This window comes from Diadema setosum, chromosome 11 (genome assembly GCF_964275005.1).
Source record: "Diadema setosum chromosome 11, eeDiaSeto1, whole genome shotgun sequence".
Taxonomy (NCBI): Eukaryota; Metazoa; Echinodermata; class Echinoidea; order Diadematoida; family Diadematidae; genus Diadema; species Diadema setosum.
The window spans coordinates 33,313,397-33,335,116 of record NC_092695.1 but is presented as its reverse complement, the minus strand read 5'-3'; the positions used below and the strand labels follow the sequence as shown (position 1 = coordinate 33,335,116).

At 40.8% G+C, this 21,720-nt stretch overlaps 1 protein-coding gene across 1 annotated transcript in view; it reads right to left on the bottom strand.

The window, feature by feature from the left end:
* Window positions 1–21,720, bottom strand: part of LOC140235084 (extracellular matrix protein 3-like) — a 53,820-nt gene that overhangs the window by 11,877 nt on the left and 20,223 nt on the right. Inside the window, exons 5-10 of the mRNA XM_072315121.1 lie at window positions 19,697–19,846; window positions 14,211–14,420; window positions 11,642–11,839; window positions 10,745–10,909; window positions 9,928–10,110; window positions 1,308–1,441 (exon numbers count right to left, since the gene is read on the bottom strand). Of these exons, the coding sequence (XP_072171222.1) occupies window positions 1,308–1,441; window positions 9,928–10,110; window positions 10,745–10,909; window positions 11,642–11,839; window positions 14,211–14,420; window positions 19,697–19,846 (1,040 nt within the window). The remainder of the gene's footprint in view (window positions 1–1,307; window positions 1,442–9,927; window positions 10,111–10,744; window positions 10,910–11,641; window positions 11,840–14,210; window positions 14,421–19,696; window positions 19,847–21,720) is intronic.

Genomic DNA, 21,720 nt, shown 5'->3' with positions numbered 1-21,720 from the left:
ATATGAGGAAAACTTCACAGTTTCCTTTTTGAACATGTTTAAATAACCTTACAGCCCGGCAGAGAGAATAAAAAATAAATAAATAAATAAAAATTGGCATGTTATACAGACTTAACCCCTCCCCCAACCTGGATTCTGAAATCTCGTAGTCATTTTGCAGGGCCTTGTAGGTTGATAGTAGGGAATGGTTTAACTACTTACATGATATCAAGATTACTGCAGCTACAGTTTGATGGTCCATTACAGAAGTAATGCACACCTTCTATGGCTTACATCTCGTATTCCTCAAAGATGATTATTTCTACTCTCAGGCTACTACCTTGTCTAACATCCTTTATCTGTACCTTTGACTGACCCCTAAAGTGACGACAAAAAACAGAATTATGCCAGGCTATGATCACATGCCCCCAATTCCCATTACATGCAGAACAGCTGTGTGCAAACTATTTTGAGCTTGTAACATTGATTACTTTGGATCTGCCTGCCTCTATAAGAATATTTCAAACTGGGTCTTCACAATCGACTCTAATGCTGAAACTCCAGCCAACATCCAGCCACCCCGCGGAAACAAAGAGCTCTTACAAATAGGAAATGATGTCCTAGAAGTGAAAAATGTTAGGACACCCCTATCCCTCCCCTCCCCCTCCCCCTCCCCCCCCCCCCCCCCACCTCCACAAATGTCCAGGGATTGATGTCCCCTCCTAATAAGTATCGTCTGCTGTGAGCTCACTGAAGACATCACATAACATGTGACATAATTCCATGGTTTGGCTCAACAGTTGTGTAACACAGCTGACTGTCTCGTAGAATTTAGGATCACCCTACAGAATGCCTAACCACCCTACCCTCAAGTCACCCAAAATCTCCCTTTTATCCTACTTTTGACCACAATCTCTCCTTCTGCTGAATGGTACAGGTGTCCTAATTCCCTTTTCTCCTGATAATCAAATGAATAAGCCTACATCATAGATAGACTGGCATGAACATCAGGTTACTACAGTGTGATAACACTGAAAATATGTGTATGTGTATGTATTTGTTATCATGTGTGTACTAGTCAATGTGTATGTATGTATGCATCTACATTTATATATTCATCTATTCACATCATAGACAGACAGACAGATAGACAGGGACACTGTAGATAGATAGATTCCTACATACATACATAATTACATACAGAAAGAGAGAAAAGATGGAGAAAGAGAGAAAAAAATACAAGGAATAATAAGATATAGCACAGCATAGGTTGAAAGGCACAGGGTTGTGTTCACTCGTTTGTTGCCAATGGTAATCTGTGAACTTACCTGGACATCGGCGATCATCATCTGGTCGGGGGTGATGTGGAGGGTGAAGGCCTCTCGCATCTCATTCCGGTCTTCGTCTGGGAGGATCTCGATCTCGACGACGCGCTCGGTGACGTTGAAACCAAACTCCAGCACTGCAGTGGCAGATGAGAAAGGCAGAACACAAAGTTTATTACCAGTCTATACTCTTCATTCAATCACATACACTGTAATAGCAAATTCTAGCCAATTTCATCAAATTAAACACTCAAAAGATGACATAAATAGTCAGACGTTTGTCCCTACTTTGACAAATGAAAATCAAAATATTATTTCAAGAGCTGCAATGATTGTCTAAAGAAAGTGCATACTAAACTGATATATAACCTGAACTTACTAAGTAACCCATTCTTTCCTATGGATATTTATGACATTTTGTTCTCTTTCCAGGTCAAATTGTTATGGGTAAATATAAATCTTGGGTTCTTTCTGGTGACTTGTACCACCACTATTTCCCTTCTAACTACAAACACTAGTCCAAATTCACCACAGCAGAGCACTTTGGTCGTTTTAATGGTGGAGAGCTCATAAATCATGCCTTTCATGTCACAGGTTTTTTTTTTCTAACTCTTCAATAGAAAAGTTATTGGCTGCATCAAGAACAAAGTCAAACATACAAATATGCATTTGGCCTAAAGAACTAACGATAAATTCCATATATCACCTACAGGCATAAAGGTCACTTTGACCTTTAACTTGCCGGGGCAAAGTCTAAACTAAAAGATATATTTCACAGCTCCTCGTAGCTCCTACTCCCCTTCCCCCCCCCCCCCAAATAAAAAGGGAGAAGTGTACAGAGAAACAGCTTGACTGTAAGTGGGGAGAATAGGCAAACACTGATGCAACATCTGAGCTCTTGTTGTGCTGGAGTTAAGAGAGAGACTGGTATGAGCCCCGTATCATATCGGAGCTTTTGGGGGGCAAACAGTCAAATCCGTTGAACAGGGCCTAACATTTCTAAAACAGAGCTTTTTGTGAAATTGCGGAGTCTGATGGGAGGGGAGGGATTTGGGTGGGGGGATTAGGGCTCGACAAAGGAAGAGAAGGAGTCGCAAGAGACTCGGCTGTGTGGTGAATCTCGTCACTTGGTGTCACGCTGACAAGGGTCTTGAGTGCGTGTTTACAAAGTATGCCAACTCCAACGACCTACGGATGGATGGATGGATGGATGGATGAAAGTTTGTGCAGGAACCAAAACGACAAAGCCAAATGTGCTTCATTTCTTATCTCAGGATTAAAATAGGCTTGCTAGTCACAAGTGTTGCATGTCTGCAGTTTTGCTTATCAAAGTAAAGCTTAGGAAAAATATGTTTTAACCTGAGAATGTTTTTCACAGTTCTGAGAGATAGAGAGTCTAATTATTTTCTTAGTATATCCACAAACTTATGCTCTCCAACATTGTATCTATTGACTTGTCTTAATAACATAAATATCTTTTGTGAGATCTCTCACTTATGTCTCTTTTTTAGTAAAGGTCTACCTGACATGCAAGGCATTAGATTTTTCATCAAGTGAGTGTGTGTGTGCGGGGGTTCCAAATATGACATGGGCAAGTTTCACACATTCAAAAAGAGTAGTCAGCCCCAGGAGAGCAAAAGAAAGTGTTAATGACCTTTCTGACAGTTTAGATCAAAGATCAAGTGCAAAGTGTTGAAACAAAGAGAAGAGAAAATCCCTTAGAAGACTGACATCACTTTGATACTGACACCTATGGGTTATGAGGAAAACAACAACAACAAAATATTTTCTCCTTTCTGTGTTTGGAATAGAATTGCAGCATGTCCTGGCAGGTGGCAATTTTTTGTTCGCACAGTCTTGAAATGTTATTTCCTCAAAAGATTGTTTGCATGCGATCTTCCATCAAAAACTACAAAGTGTTATGTGTTCTTCCAAACTGTGTTATCACTTTCTTTCTCTCATGAATCTGCAACACCTACATCCACGCCCCCAAAATTATCTGAAGCTCGTAAAATATGATGAGAGAGACACTTTTGATTTCAAACAAACTGGCGACTCTTTAATTTGAAAGCATGCGTAAATAACTCCTTCACAGTTCCTGAGTTTTATGTGCTAGTGCCGTCACCTCTACTGCTCAAGTGACCACTTCCCCAATCTGAACCTCCTCCCCTATCCCCCATGCCAGGATAAAAAAACTTGGAAGGCAAAACTTCCAGGAAGGATTAGGAATCGAAACTTGCCGAGGAAATAACTTGACAGATGATTTATAGAGAAGACTCCATCTACAGATCACGGCTCACATCGGTTTGGTTTCTATAATTTTCCCTGTCACTTACGAAAGCTGAGGATGGACATATTGCAGGAGTCTGGACTCGAGGCAAAATATTCACCGGGAGGAGGGATGGGACTAACAACTAGACCAGACCCTGTATAATTCATTTTTCCTGACGTCAAACACCATGTCATGAATCTCAACACTACAACTCCCTTCATTTGTACTGGGAGGGCAACCACCATGTTTTGATATTTCTCCCTCTTTATTTTTATTTTTATTTTTTTGGTTTTGTTCGCAGCAGTAAGGCAGCAGTAAGGCTTTATGAATTAGTCTCACACAATATTTTCACCGTAACCAAAATTATTCAAAAACATAACAATACATAAGATGAACTACTGTCTTACTTAAAAATCTATTCTTCGGTGTTGTTAAAATACTTTTTAAGGTCTGATTTGTAGGGTACGATAAAGTTTGATGCCTGTCACATTACTCTATGGCGTTTCAACTCCCTGACGCCACAGGAGAATTATGTTTCCCCTCCGCCATATTCTTCTACAGCAAATAACCGTGTCAGGCCTCTAACGGGCGCGTTGACGGAAGTCATAAACTCTCCTAACCCGGTCAGGTCTGCAGGAATGGCCACTGTGATTCGATCAATTTGCGTCGCGCCGGCAGCCGCGGCCGGCAAACCGAACCAACAGACCATGCAGCCAGCGCCAATGATTTCGTCGTCAAAAAAACTGGGTCTGTTTTTCCACTCTTGGCCCACGTGGTGACGGATCCTATTATTCTCTTTTTTTCTTTCACCCCCTTCTTCTGGCCCTCTCGTCACGGACGATTTCAAGCACAGGAAATGTTCAGTCGGGCAAGTTAAATGCCGGCAGTTAAGAAAGGAAAACATCATCAATTTGCTTTTTATTGGAAGGGAAATGTAATCTGATTCAAATCTCTCTCTCCCCATCCCCCCTTGAACAATTGTCATGAGCAAGGATTTGAACTGCACACAAATATTTTGACTCGCATGATTTTACTGATAGCAGTACGTAATGGATGCGGAGGACTAACAGACAGGTCGGCTTGCCAGGAATACTGGTTGCATAGGGTTGCAAGCTTTCTGTTATAAAAGATTCAGGCACTGCAGGGAAGGAATGGACAATCTGGCAAACTTTGGATATCGCAGCAGCAGACATTTCCCCAAAACATATTTCAATATCTATATTTTTTGTCATAACATTTTCAGCATATCCATTCTATTTTTATCGTCTATACAGCCTATAGAAAATATTTCACTCAAATAAATATGCATTGAAAGGACATTTAGCCCATTTAAACTTCACTATGAATATTCTCCATGTGAAAAGCTGCACAATTTGCCACCTTCACTGTCCAGTACTGCTCAGTCTTTATTGTTGGGGTTGTGACCTCGAATGACCTTGGGGGAGGGTGGGGAGTGATATGTTGCTGATTGAGAGATATGATTATTACAGCTACCCAACGATCTACCAGTATTACCTTGAACTAAATATTGGAGGACGTTCCACTGGAGCATTCATTTTTTTCCCTCCTCTATCCATCCGGGTCTAATTATATTTTCCTCCTTTTTATTATGCCAAAATAAGGTTAGATTTTGTTGGGATAATAGGCGTTTGTAGCCAGCAGACCATGAATGCCTCTAGAAGACAAGGTAATGAAAGACATGGTTGTGTGTGTATGTATGTGTGTGTGTGTGTGTGTGTGTGTGTGTGCAATAATCACCCCTGCTTTATCATTGGGGGAAGGAGGATGCCCTACAACGTAAACCCAGACGAGACATTCATGTGTGTGCGTTTCTACTACTCTTGAAGATTTTAAACCGCCATGCCGCCTTGCCTTGCCGTGAGCCCTCCATGACCGAATCCCTGCCCATCCCCTGCTAATCTTTCAAGGTATTCTCATCCATTAGTCACATCTGCCTGCACACTGGAATTTTCTCCCTCATTTGGTTTCCTTTAGTTTCTCTTGTCCTCTAAATCTTGGATGAATGTTGTCATTAATGATGTCAGCTTTGAAACTAATGTACCATTCAAATCTGTGGGAGGCAGGCTACATGAAAGAAATCTACATAAAGATTTTCTGCCTGATTACTTCATTTGTTATTTGCTGTATCTTTTTTTTTTCTTACTACTGTAATTTCAGCCAGATATCTTAGCCAGATACAAGATCATTTGTCACTCAACAATGTACCAGCCATGAGAGATATTTATTGCTTTACAATGTGCTTTGTGTATATCTTAATGCTTAGTACTTTCTTTGTTTTCAAGTAGCCTTTCTCTGCAAACATAAGGCAAGATGTGATAAAAATGGCCAGTTTTTCATTAATGTTTGTTGTACCGAAAGGGCCACAATAATAAAGTGTAATAATACAAGTCAGAAGCTCCCGACTATCTCAATCACATGATCTACGCATATAAAGATGATGTTCTCATTTCGAGCAACTTCCCACAAATAGCTCCTCCAATAGACCTGATCGGTTTTCCTTCCTAGACAAGCAATCAGACTACGATTACATGATTCAAAAGAACTTTTCATCATGGGGGTGTGTGTGGGAGGAGGAGGGGAGTGAGTTTTTTCCTTCATGGGTCTATCATGTAATGTAACTGAAAGAATGCTGGAGGCATACTTGCATACAAGAGTTACCGGGAGGGGAGAAGAAAATGTTAACTTTGGAACATACTGACGAACACAACCCTGCAGACTTCACCCCTGACAAAGTTTGCTTGCGGCGTTCTTCGCCCAGGTCACGAGCTCCCCAGTTTCTAATTTCCTACTCCCTTGTCTAGACGCCACGCTAAGCCAACTCATTTGTCACAATCATCTCACCGCTTCTCAGAAATCAATCCTTAAAACAACAAAGAATGAGATGGGGGGGGGGGAAGAAAGATACCCAAAAAGTGTAGTCACGCTGCAGGGACACAATCTGGAAGAGCCCTGGGCCAATTTGTTTGTTAGCTTGCTTCCTTTTGCTCTTTAATGTGTGCTTTTGTGTGCATGTGTACGTGTGTATTTTGGCAACTAATCAGGATGAACAATTACGATTTCAAGCAAAATGAGTTTGACTCAGTGCCACAAGCGCCCCACCCACCAGCCCTGACCTGATACTCATCTCTAGAGTAAAGTCTCTTTTTTCTCCGATGTCGGCATCATGCTAAAAGGAGCAAGTGTCTTAAAAGTCTGATTTTTTTTTTCTTTTCAAAGTTTCACTGATATCATAGCGGTTTTGTATTGTTTTGTTTCATCTTATCCACGGAGGCAAGCTAGGAAAGGAGAATGATTGATAAATGTCTCGAAGCGATGAGGTATCTAACAGAACACCGAAGATGAAAATGGTCCGGAAATGGAAACTTGGGGATGCTGAGGGACAGAAATAGATAGATAGAGAGATTGGGAACTTAAGACATGATTTGAGAGGTGTGGGGAGGAAATCACTTAGGAATCACTAAGGAGTACACTACACTGCACCCCCTGGAGATGCACTGTACATTGCAATCTCGCTACAGATAAAAGTCACTGCAAGATTATGGCTAACAGTAAACATGAGATAGAGACATTGGGCTAGAGTGGAATTTTACTTAATTTCTTGAGGCAAATCTAAGCCCTTAATGTGTTCAAAGAACAGGAAAGGAAGGATCTTTAGTTTCTTGGGGTGATTTTTTTTTTTCATTTATATTATTATTACTTTTCTCCCTCTCTTTTGAAGATAACAAGGATTGGGGGACGCATGAAAAACCTTGGGAGGTGAAGTATATGGTCGCACTACATCCCAAGATGGAAATTTGAGAAGCAAAAGAGGAAACGGAATTTGAAGAATAGAGGAAGGGGGAATATGGAAGGGGGGGGGGGGTTGGACCTGGAATTATTTGGTTGCTCACCCTCCCCCCTGCCCCAACTCCAAAAACTATGGGTGTGGAGAGATCGTGGCTCTCACTTGGGGAGTTGCAGGGACATGAGTCAGTGTCTGTTAGTTGGGATCAGAGAATGACTGACAAGGTACCCTCTCTCATGGGATCGACTCTCGAACATGAAACATTTTCCCCCTTTACCCTTTACCTCCTCTTTATTTGCAGCTTTTTTCTCCCATTTGTATTAAAGATTATAAAGAAAGTGGTCCCATCTACTTTATTGGACAATATAACCCGGGTGAATGCACCCTCAAAGTTAATATAGCAGTTTGCAAAGTTGTGACTTTGCATCTATGCTCAGCAAAACAATAGGTTCAAGCTCAGGTCTACAGATAATGGCAAGGTCTAGCCTCTGCCTGGTAGTAAGGTTGATGACAGAGAGAGATTGATCAGTGCTATATAGGTACTGTGCTTCCTCTTGTACACAAAGCAAGCATCTTATCTGATCCTGGTCTATTCATGCTTCCTCACTGAATGGATGTTGCAAAGCAAGAATGAGGGGCTGTAAATTGAGAGCATGATGCTTCCAGTAATGGCAATGACACTTTGCACAGCAATGGTTTGGTATTTCTTGCTTTTTTTTTCTTCTTTTTTTTTTTTTCTTTTTTTTTTTCTTTTTTTTTTTAAAGTATCAGAAGTTTTAATGCTGTGGGGAGAACGACAATTAATTGAATTACATATTCCAGTCTGGAAAGCTCTTACTATTGGCATCTGCATATGCTTATGATGATGAAATCATAATCAACTTTGTTTGAATTGTATGTAATTTGAAAGATTTATCCTAAAACCACAATTAAAAAAATATATATTATTTGTGATTTAAATGCTGAGCAAATTAATAATGTTAAAGAATGATATCACGTATCACAAAAATTCTGGAACATATATTAATGACAACTTCAACTACTACTACTATACTTCTACTACTGTCACCACTACCACTACCACCACTGAAATACTACCGATATTTTTCTCAATAATAATGAAAAACACAAATGGTCAATACTATATAATACCTAGACATTATCACTTCCTCTTCACTGTGACATTACATAAAGGTATCTGAGTTTATCTGTTTTATCGGAATATTGCAGTATTCCAGATAATGTTAAGTATTTGTCTATTGGTTTTTCTTTTGGTTCCTCTCAGAAGTGATGGTGAGATAATCTGTTCACCTTCAACAAATATAACATGCCGGTTAGCTGTAGCATGAACCTGAACCAATTTTCTGGCAACAAGTAGATAAAATATAAACTAGATTAAATACGAGCTACCTTTTTAAATTCTGTAAATTAGGGGCGGGATGTACGGCAAATGTGAAAAGGGTGAAACCCCCCCTTTAAGCATCCCTGCCGCTTCACGTACTGGGGAGACTTGCGCACCTGTTTTAGTCTTAAGCTACCTGAAACAATGACTCGCATCAGGCACCTGCCAAACGCAATGACGCACTTCTACGCATATGCGCAAGAAAGCGCTCAATTCGCCAGACAGAAATGGCTTGGCAACTTGACCCTGGCGGAGCATCAGGTATGACCTCACGACTCTGGCTGGGGTCACAAACCGAATTTCTTCCACTTTTCACCAGCAAAGTCCTTGCGATAAGTTTCGGTACCTTTAGTGGTTGATGATGATCCATCAACTCCTTCTTGTGTTTTTTAAGTCCTTACATATCCCACGAGAAAAGTCAAGGAATATTGGGACATAGCCAGAAATTGTCATCTCATTTTTTCCCCCTCCTGTCAGCCTTGATTTTGAGAAGCCGCAATTTTTTTTTTCCTGTTCTTTTTTTTTTTTTTCAGGTCGATACCAAGAAAAAATGATCACATCTTTGCTTGGAGATTCCAAAATGTTGTCGTCTGATATGTGAGGATGTGATTAATTGCAAAAGTGTTCGGGAAAAATTGATTCTTCCTCTTCCCTTCCTCAAATGTTCTGCTGCTTTTTCCAAGATTTAGTCTTGCTGATACTTAAACATACAAATAAACTGATATTCATCGAAAATCAGGAACCTGCACATACATCTCTATCATTATGTATGTAATGAACTTTTAAACAAGAGAAGCGCATGATAAATGCGTGGTAAACAACAATCTTTTCTTCAGTTAAAATACCTCTTCATGTGGACAATTTCACACTGCGACTGCAATTTGGTATCATTTTGGTAGTATTAACATGCAACTTTCTTCATTTGTTCAGAAAAGTTTTTATCATCCTCTAAACTACACCATAACCACCTATCTATCCTTCTTATCAATCCCCCCTCCCCCAAAAAAAGACTTTCTCACACACAAGGATTTTGTTTCATAGAATAGAATGGTTTGCAGTTAATGTAACACCTAGGCACCGTCACCATGGTAACAAATTTTGCAAAAATGGCACCCGGAGGTGCAAACTGCATTCATTCACGCACCTTGTGAGAGGGGGTTGTAGTCAATACCGCTCCTGGCAGAGCCGTCCTTGGTGAAGACGCGCACCAGCGAGGTCTGCGAGGTGTCGCCCATGCGGATGACGGGGATGCTGACCGTGGCCACTTCGTCCAAGTCGGTGGGCTCGTCGATGCTGAACTTGGTCTCTGGGAACTTGATGATTGGTGCTGAGGTGGAGTAGCAAATGTACATATTTATACATTTTTAAAGATTATCAACATTGAATTTCTATTGAACTTGTAATTTATTTTTTTTTAATTCTAGTACATTGACAAATAATGAAACACAAACGGCAAGTAAACTGCATAATATCATAATGGTAGAAAAAGAAAGATATGTATACTGAACACAATACTAGGATTTTTAGCACTTTAGCTTACCTACCAAATATAAAGATAAGAAAACATAAAATGATCATTGAAATGTTGTTTTAAAAGAGATATCAATCTTCTTAGAGTCATGTCTAGACATGAACTAAACACTGTGTGTCCCTTTAAGTCTAGGTATCCTGCTTTGAGGTCAGTTGCTGTTCATCCAAACCTCCGGTGAGTCACTATGACAATGGTGTAAAAAAAGAATAACTGACCCAAGCTTGGATTTGCATTTGTGGTATTTTTCATGTTTGTTTGCAGCTCTCTTTTTTTTTATACTTAAATTGGAAGAATGGCATGGTGCAGCCAAAAATGAGTGGAAATATTGTGGTCAGTGTGTGCGGTCAGTGGTCACTCACTGACTCATAGAGATATTAGTGGCTGCCTGGTCAAGAGATAAGATCAAGGGTCAGGTGTTTGCTCCACTTACCATCTCCGACGTCGTGGACGGTGACGACGGTCACGTTCTGTTCGCCGACGACGGCTGGTACGCCAGAGGCGGTGCGCGGGGATCCCAGGACGAGGCGGAAGGATTCGTCGGGCTCGAAGAGGTTGTCGTCCATGAGGAGAACAGTGCAGGTCTTGGTTCGTTCACCTGAAATTTCGACGAGTGAAAAACACAGATATGAGACTCAGCCCATACACATGCATTAAAACTGCACATTGAAAACATGGTATCTTTTATTCTTTCCTTTCTATTACTTTGAATTTTTCAGTTTACTAGAAAATATTAGTCAGGTAAAGTAAAAGTTATAAAGAAATGTTACCATCACTGTTATGTTTTGTATTCTCAACAAATTAAAACTTGTTTACATCATGAAAACTTACCCTCACCGAAACACCCCGACAGCTCAAGCTCCGTATAGGTGATAACTTAAGTTTAAAAGTGCTTTGATTTGGACACTGGTGCAAAAAAAAAAAATGCTTTGCCTTTGTGTTACAGGGACAAAACTTAACCTTTCCTTACCAAGATGTGCCAATGTCCCACTTATCTAACACATGGCACAACTGGATCCAGTAAGCATTGTGTTAACTGTCCTCTTTATCTACCACTACTTCAAACTGTTTCCTTTGGGGGGAAAAAAAAAAGGTGTTAAAGTTTGGGAAAACCACAAGGAGGTTCGATGCAAAGCTTTTCACCTCAAAGAACATATCACTGACAAATTTGACCCACTTTGGGTTTTTTGTTTGTATGTATGTATGTACAAGTGTATGTATGTATGTATGTATGTATGTTTGTTTGTGTGTTGTTTGTTTGTTTGTTTTTCATCCAGTAGTTTCTCCTTCAGTCAGGGAGGATAATTAATATCTCTCTCTTCTCACTCACCAGGGAGGAAAGTCACGATGGAGGCCTCGGTGTTGGGTCTCTCGTCGTAGTCCATCATCACCTGGGCAGAGCCCTGGCGGGTGTAGCACCGCACCGTGCTCTCGATGGACAGGTCTCCCGTCCGCACGATCTCCGCCGTGATGGTGTTGTCGTTCTCGTTGACCTCGTATGTCGGATGTCGGAACTCGACCTTGGGCACTGTGCGAGGGAAGATGCGAAGAGAGATGGTAAGATTGATGAAAGGATGATGAGACTATACTCTCGCTGGACTGTGTGAGGTGATAACCTGGTCCTGATGTAACTCAAAAATTCATGTAATATCCAGAATTTCTCACCCCTTGGCAACCTTCACATTGCAAAATTATGGGATACCCTTGCAAAAAATCATCTGCCCACTTATTACTTTCTTCCAGATTATTTCTGCAGAAAAAAAAAAAGAAGTACTAATTCACACAAACATTTTCTTTTTCACATCTCATCTCCTTCAGCCAAGATCATAGATTTTAGATGAACAACTTGTCACATTGTGCAATGATTTATGAAATGATCCACAATTTTCCAGTCTTTATTTTTTTAAGGGGGGGGGGGGGGGGGGCTTGGTAATGGTTGTGTCATAATAGCTCTGTTTCTGATTGTCATTACATCATGCTTGGCAGCTAACATCTCTGGCTGCCAGGCACTGCCAGGGTTTTATGACGACACGTAAAGTGAGGGGAGTCATCAATGGATCAAACTTCTCATAAAGAAGGTGACAGGTGACAGCTCGTTTCTACGTGCATTTGACTAATATCATGTCATTCCCGACATTCCTAATGATTTCTGTCACTGGACTGAGATCTGGAACCAAGATCCTACAGTCGCTGTTAACAGCGACACAGATACTGAACCTCTCCCCGCCCTCCCCATCTTCCGCCATCGCTGGTTGCAAATTGGCAATACCCATGCCCTGGGGATCGACTGTTCAACTCTGTCCCACAGGTGCAACCAATACCTCGGAGAGTTTTCGACCAGTTGTACTTTGCTCTAGTGCACATGCTTATCAAATCATGTAATACTTCTCGCTGCATTGCTTGCCTTTTGCCTAAATAGTCTGCCAGTACTTTGTTCTTTTGTTTGTTCTCTTTTTCAGCACTTCCCGTCACGTGACAGTGTGTACATCGTAGCATCATGTGGAGAAACTTTCTTCAGTTCGATCTCAAGAAGCAAGAATGAAAGAATGTTTCACTGCTTTCATGCACTGAATTTTTGATGGTACCCTAATTTCAAACAACACTCAATAATGTCTCATAGTGAACAATAAACAAAAATGACATGACTGATATTTCAGAAATGGACTAAAACTGACAACATAAATCATTCATTTTCTGTTGCAATTAAAACTCCTTCCCTTTTCTTTTCTATTAAGGAAGAATTACAGAAATCCCGATGGGGGCCACTTTGCATGAGACACACTCAATAATCTTGGCCATGTCTGAGAGACATGATTTCAGTGACATGTTGCGGTAGCAGACTGTAAATCCCAAGTCTACTGTACTTTCACTTGGTTCATGAGTGTTGCAGCCAGTCAACCAGGGACTGCTTCACACACAAAGTGACACCCAGAAACCTCCCACACCTCCCCCCTGCAAGCGTATTGCCTTTCACACCAGACCCAGTTTCGGAGCGCTTCGATCCGATTCTGCCCCTTCACTTTCAAAAGAACATGATATCCAGATTACTTCCTCTATAACTGAGTCACCACGAGCATCAAAACCAATCTGATATCCTATCCTCTCATCTTAACACATATATTGATTTTTTTTTTTCTTCTGCCAGCAAAGTTTGGGATTTCCATCTTGCGACTGAAAGAGTGATGGTAAACAATGAGAACTTGGGGTCTGAGAACCTACACTATCATTGCACCTGCTGCCAAGTAAACTGCTAATTCTCATTTCAGCCACTGACTTTCTGTAATGTAATTTGTGGACTTTTCAACCCATTTTCCTCCTCAATTTGGGGAAATTGTTTCTGGCTCAAAGGAAAAAGACAAATTTACTTTCTCATTGACCAGAGGAAGCATTCTGCAAATTAAATCAGTAAGGTGATTGACCAAAATAAATCTTCTGTTGCTATGGTGTTTGGGATATTGCCTTAGGCCTATATCTATCTGAATGACCATTGGCACTAGACTTCCACATGGGGGGGGGGGGGCCTGAGACATCATCACGTTCTGAATTGGTATTGATTGTATAAAGGAAGAATGCAAAGATGAATCAGTCTAGATATCAGACTGTACCATTATGGGTCTGTGGGGTAGGGCACCAATTTTACTTTTCTTACAAAATTTTGTACAGGATGTCTACAACTAAGCACTGCAGTTTTTTGTGTGTTTTTTTTCAACAGAATGGCTTTGGGAAAGGGCACTGTGATTGCTTGAACACACATATTTTTGCTTTCACTTGGTCTCATTTGATAGTACACTGTATGGGTATTAACTCAGTTCGCACTGTCTTCTACACAAGATCAACCTTTCATCTTATACATGTATCTTCGATGTAGGTAACAAGAGAACGGTCGGGCAGAAACTCACAGTCGGAGACGGTGTCGTTGATGGTGACGACAGTTCTGGATGGCGTGCCGAGCACTCCGTTCATGGGCATGCTAAGGACAAGCTCGAAGGTCTCAGGCCCCTCAAGGCGCGGCTGGCCCCGGTCGTCGATGATGTAGACGCGGACGGTCTGGAGGTTGACGCCGGGAGCGAAGTCCAGGTTGCGGCTGATGCCAGCATAGTCCTCATTGGCTGGGAAGGGAGTGGGGAAAGGAAGTAGAGAGACACACATCACAATTCCAGGTTTCAAACCACTCATTGCACTTAAACAAATGTACATCACATAAAGATATTTATTTTTTAATCTAGTTTGTTTGTTATTGTTGTTTTTTGTCAATCTGCCTGGAGTAGATTTCCATTCTGATTTCCATAAAGTCGTGTAAACTTTTCTCAGCAGCAAACCTCACTGCCGCCAAGAAGAATTCATGGATATTCACGCACTATTCTTTTGAATGCAACAGGATTCATATATCAGTTAGGGTGCTCTGGATATCTAAATAGAGTTGCCCAACAGGTAGGGGGTCAAGGAAAATTCAAAGCTATCTCTCCCATGTTTTTTCATGTTTTTCATAGTTTGCTCAACTGTTACATTGCTTCCCAGGGACACAAAGTCAACATGGACTGACCAAAACAAGAGTAACAAAAGTCGGTCAGATGGGAAAGTTGAAAAAAGCATAAGGCAGACAAACCACAGTCATGTTTACACAACAGCAAATCAGGTAAACACAGGTGTGCATGCATGTTCCCTCTAAAACCGATTGCTATGACAGTTAGAGGTCTCTGCTCTTTTCTGCTTCCCTTTTCTTTTTAAAAAAGAGAATAACATCTATGACACTTCCATAACACATCAAATGTTGAGACTTGAACACAAAAGTGACACCCATGCACAAAGATTACATAGTCTCACAAAACAATATAATAATTGGGAAGACAAACAAGCAATTGCGTTTAATCTAATTTCACAGAACAGGTTGTGGGCTCTGCATCTCTCGATGGCCTCTTTTCTCAAACAATGATCCACAACAGACACTCCATTTTAAACATGCACGTAAACAAGGGATGATAATTACTCCCGATCACCAACATGGACCGAGCATTCACATGTGAAGCTTAGGTGGTAGCCAAACAATCACCAAACAGGTGTCTTAAAGAACTTGGGTGACTACGTGCACGGCGATGAGGTTCACTGACTATTCATCTTTTTGCCAGGGTCTCTTTTGCCAAACAGATGCACCCTTCTGATAATGATGAATCAACTCCTATGTTGACACGTGCCTATCAATCTCTCTGATGTGCAAGGAGCTAGGAGGAATAACAGAAGGCATGTGTCAAAATCCATATCATAGATGCATCGGCCGTCAGGTGTGATTTCCGCGAGGCAACATTTTGGAATGAAGTGAATGTGGGATACTCACAGTTAAGTACACAAATCTGTCTAGTTTCACGGGTCCTCTTTAACAGCATTGTGGTGTTTTAGCAAATTATCATGAAAAGGAGAACAATCCTAGGGGGATGGACTCTTGAAGACGATTTTACTGACACTTTACGCCATTATCATTTTGTTGAATTCGCGGAAGAAAATATAAATGCACATGTGGAACAGGCTACGACTAATGCATGCATCTAAACATTGGAATATATACATGGAACGATCACACACTTGGCTCATGACATAACATAATAATTGCTCATGAAACAAGTGCTTTACCAGCTGGCCCCTTCCTCAGAGGCAAACTTGGTCAAATAAGGAAGAAAAAGACGGTGCATGTTAGTTTGTTCTGTACATGAGTTAGTAATGCAGAGCTGATTTGTTCAGTAGCTGAGGAATGGTTAATTAGTAATGTATACAATTGGAAAAACAAAGTTCATTGGTGGTCAGATGAAGAAGAAAACCAGATTTAAAAAGATGTGGGAAGAGCAGCAAAGGTGGTGACAGAATGTGGTTTCTTTATATCTTTTTTTTTTTCTCTCTCTCTCTTTCCTTCTGCTGATTGCACCAGGATGCCACTAATTCACAGTTCCTTTCATTTCATTTCAGTCCAAATTTTCTGAAAACTGATTCTGATGACGGTCAAAAGCTACTGGGAAGACTTCATGAAATAGTTCTAATTGGCTTGGGCAAGAGACTGTCAAAACGCAATTACACATCTTGTTCTGGTATCCTGGGGAAAAACATTATGAGCATGTAGCAACAACCGCATGAAGGCAAGACTTTAAAGAAGAATGTTCGAGAGGGACAGAGAGAGAGAGAAAAATGAGAGAAATGGGGGGACAGAGCAGAGAAAAAAATGTGGCTTGTGTAGATTACGTGTGTTCTTAGTTTGCGATGGAAATGAGAAATAAGACAAAAAGGAGTGATTCCGCTTGAGACTTTAGTGACTGGGAGTTCACCCCCTTGAATCTCTATCTAATCCCATTTCTCATGAGGAAAAACAAAGGATTAGGCCTTAGCACGGAATCCTGTGAAATCACCTCAGGGAATCTCATTCCTGTGAGGATGATTCCAAGAGACTGAAGCTTTCTTTATCCTTCAGACAAGCAAATTTTGTCTCAGGACTATTCCCCCCCCCCCATCCCTTCCCTATCTCTTTTTTTTTTTCACCACTACATCTCCTTTTTTCAGGCGACAGAGAGAAGTGACAAAATTTTGGAAGCCTCCTCGCAGATTTACAGGGGTTTCCCCTTCGAAAGCTGTCCCGACAAAGTTGGCCGACTCTCTGGCTAGTGAAGCCATTACAAGCAATGAGTCAATGTTCGGTATCATAGCCTGTTATCGCGCCCCCATCCCGGCTAGTCTAAACGTGTCCAACGTTTCAATTGCATATTGTGAAGTACCTAACAGGATAAGTGGAAGTGAAATGATGCAGCCATGTTATTGAAGATGGATACAGCATGAGACAGAGAGGATAAACATAGATAGATAAACATATGAATAGATAGAGAGACAGATAAGTAAGGTGATAGATAGATATATCAATAAGATAGACAGACATAATTATACATATTCAGATCAGAAAGATGATAGATAAATGTATCAATAGATAGACAGACATTTATGCATAGACTGATGAAGAGATAATGTGGTAGGTATGTCAATAAATAGGCAGGTGTATGGGCCTACATACACGGATAGACAGATAAGTGAGCAGAGATGAAAATAGAAGAGATTAAATGAAAGTGAAAGATATGAACATCTCATAGATAGATCCATAGATAGAGAGGAAGGCTGGGGGAGAAAGAGTGAGAAGGAAAAAAAAAATGATAAGGGAGATTACAAAATCAGATGCATACAGGGCATGGCAACGACAAAAATTTCTACCGTCTATTAGTGTATGGAGGAGTATGGTGAAGCATGAAATGTTTGAAACTACACAGGCTCATTTCTCGTTAAAGGTTCCTGGATTTTCCCCAACGATGACCCAGAGATAGAGAGTTGTATGTAGAAGGGGGTTCAAGGATAGAGAGGCACAGTGAAAGGCACTCTTTTGAAAATACAGGTGGAATAAAAGGGGGGGGGGGGCATCATTATCCCCACAGGATCTGAACTAGATGTGAAACTGGTGAACAGCCCCATGTCTGCTCACATATTTAGTCTCTGCAAACCAGACCCGCTTTTTCTCTTTGCAACAAGCATTTGGGATGTCTGAGTCGCGCACTCCACTACATCATCATGTACTAATGCCGGAGCTTTCTACACAGCATGAGCACAAGATAAAAGTGCACGATTTAGATTGATACATCATTTTACTAGATAACTACCAATATCACTGATATTGTTTTAGCAAACGATAACTTTCAAATAATTCACTAAGCCACACTCGTCCCTGGCTGGGTGGCCTTCCAGAAAGGCAGGTCATGAAGCTACTTTCTAGTAATCGACAGGGTCACATCCCCTCCCCCCCCCCCCCCCATTCCCCGAAATGAAAAACAAAGTTAGCGTCACTGGGATTCTCTTCATCACTATGCTGTCATGATTACTCTGAAGTGTAACCACATGAAGTCTTTAGTTTTTTTCTTCTTTTTTTTTGAGGGGGGGGGGGGTTTGGGGGGTGGGGTTCTCGCTCTGTGATGGTGTGTCTCGTCTTTCTACTCAACACATGCATGATTTGGGTTGACTTTCATGACATCAGTCAGATAAGGATGGAATGGAGAGTGTAGGGTAAGTTTTAGGTCAAAGGATGCTCCGAGGAAGCTATGGAAGGGAGTGTCTCCTGAAAATAGGGATGGGGGGGGGGGGGAAGGGGGGGTCACTTCCCTAAATCAAATGACAAGTTGTGTTACATCAACATTTATCACTGATGATGGAGATGAGATGGAGACATTTCTCTTCTCTTATTTTCCTCCCACTCTTACATGCTTTCATCATTTCTTCTTTTTTGTTTTTTCCTATTTAAAATATTTTGCATTTCTTCCCTTATTCTTTTTTTGTATCCTTTTTTGTTCCTATTCACAGGAAACTCAGTGGCTCCTATGTCCATTACCTTATCAATTTGCATTATTGTCTTGTACCAACCATAACACAATAAAGCAAATTTGATTTGCTTGTTGCTATTATTATCACTTTCTTCCTTTGTTATTTTAACTTCCACTTACTTTGCTGAGCCCCTCCCAGTCTTTAAGTGGTACATATTTTTATCATCTTCCTTGTGATCATTATCAATGGTCCCATCACATCACTATGTCTTTGCCACCTTCCGTCTGATGAGTCAAAATTCTGTCCACGTGTTGGACATGCAGCGAGCAATTTGTACGTCCGACTGTGATGCCTCAGAATCCAAACCAGAGGGATATATTTCAATTCAGGCACCACCATGCTCGCAGCAGATGTAACCTGGGAACACATTACCGTTTGGCAGCAATATCCCGTTATGTTGGGGGGGGGGGGGAGGGAATTTTAGGGTAGATACATTGTGTGATTTTTTTTCCCCTTCCTTATGCCATTCTAGCTTTGAGTCATACCATTTCCTGAAAGTCAGACAGGACCACATTAATGTAATCAAACTAGCCCCAGGGAGTGACAACTCTCATATGTCAGTGTGTCTAAAAATGTTCGCTGAATGCTCTCTACACTAACACTGAATGTCAGGGCCATCTTGTTTGTTGGGTTTTGTGGCTGTTATATTCATTGTGGCCATATAGGAAAGGATTATTATCAGTATTGTGTTTTAGGGCATTAAAGATTCAAACACGGCTTGGCTACCAGCTACATACTTTTGTGATCAATCTATTTGATCCAAATGCTAACGATTGCAACTTTTACAGAATGTACAGAAGGGGAGGGGTTGCCTTACTGACATCCATACAAGCATTGCATGAATGTGTGTTAGTTGAGATAGAGGAAGGAAAACAAAAACAAAAGCAGAACCAAATGAGACTGAATGCCAGAGCTGGTGTGATCCACGAAACAGATTCTGATCGAGTGTCGGTCTACCCCCCACTTCCCGGGAACCACGACATGCACAACTCACCGACGGCAGAGACTGGGTTGGAGGCGCGGGACTGCACGGTGATGCTAGCCATCTTGGAGATGTCTGTTCCAGTCCGGTGGACCTGGACCTCAATGTATGGCTGGTTCTCATCAACCTTGTACTCTGGCTCAGCGAAGTAGAACGAGGGAACTGTACACATATGGATGGACAGAGGAAAAAATAATCAGTAATGAAGATGACAAGTATTCGATTAAATTTCTTGCTTTTAATGAATGAGTTGCATTTTGCTTTCTTTTTCACGTATATTCCAAAGCACTCGCAGTAATTGAGGCAGCTACCAGTATTATTTGTTTATATACATTTATATCATCAGTTTAACTGAATTTAGGTAATGAAACACTAAAAATAACACAAATCATCAATCAAACATAAATATATGCACGTAAGTATATATACATAAATTCACTCATAAATACACATATACAAACATGCATAGAAATATACTGATATGTTTCAATTGCCCTAGTGTGGCATACATTTCAATATGCTAGTGAATGTCTCATCTCAACTTATGTCGTGATGTAAAGTTGGAAGCTCCAAAAGATGCACTCTACCTGTTTTATCTCTATATAAGGATGCATCACAATGAAAACATTTAGGAGACAAATAGCTAAGCCCCACAACAGACTGAGCACTGCTTCGTTTTCCCCTTTTGCTCTATGATAAACATTTACATCCAGACTAATCCACACAAGGTCACACCCTTTCATGGGAGATGGACTAAACAGGGGATGTTTCTGGGCCGCGATGATCGGAAGCGAGCCAGAAGACTTAGCATCCTAGTGGATCCATGGTTGGCCAAGCAAGTAAATCCACCATTGTCTTGGCGCGCCAGTTCTACGTCTCCCCACGACGCCTAAGTGAACTCTGGTGCAACCCGTAATGGATTCCCTTTTCTTATTCTATCACAGATTTGTTTACCTTTTCGCTCTTTTTATGAAGAGAAAACAAAAACTTCTGCTATCTGAACTGGAAGGAATTCTTTGGATGTTGTGCAAAAGGGTGATGCATCGCATGAATCACCATGAATCATCGAGAGGAATTCATAAAGACAAACAAGGATACACCTACGTAACTCTCACAACATTCATTATCTCTGATAAAGTGGGGAAGGAAGGAAATAGCAAAAGAATGTGTGGTTACTCAGACGCTAGTTTGGGGTAAATGATTCAAAAGTTTACAACAAATGCTTCCGCCATTAAGTTTCCAATCTACTGTATGTCTTGGTCACATCTTGGCCAGGAATCTACCAGAGCTGACGGGTTCTGAGTGGAGAGAAGAAATACATTTTGTATTACCACTGTTTGTTTGTTTGTTTGTTTGTTTGTTTGTTTTCTCCTGATAATCTTGATCTCATGCCTACTTTGGCAGATTGCTGGCAAATAACTGTGTTAATGAATTCATTTCCGACATGGACATACGCCATCTTTTCTCGTTAGCAGAGTTATTTGGGGTATGTTTCTGTTTTTGTTTTGTTCGTTTTTTTGCTTGTATATTTGTGGGAAAGCAGTTCTCGGGAGGGCTCTTGAAAACCCAGTTTGATCAAGGGGAGGAATGGTTAGTGTCAAAGTCAAAAGAGATCAATCTGCAGCATGTCCTTAAATAATCATCATTTCCCCATCGTACAAATCATTTCCCTCGACATTGAAGTTAATGCCACAACCCATTAATCAAAGTCCAGCTTCATATGACTAAATTTTGCTCCGTTTTGTTTGGTTTTTTTTTCATCTGTACATAGCTTACATATTTTGTTATGGCATACAAAGTGAAGATTTTTTTTCCTTCTTGTCTTCATTTCTGCAAATCTATGAGTACATAATGTGTCTGTTTCTTTCTTTATCATTTTGATGAATGAAGCATACAGACTTTCATATGCAGTTCACTGCATATCATTTCATCAGGACTGTGAATCAAACATTTGCATATCAAATGTCGGTGACTTTCTTTTGGGACAAATGAATACTATTAGCTAGGAACAACAATGTCCCCATTATCTGATAATC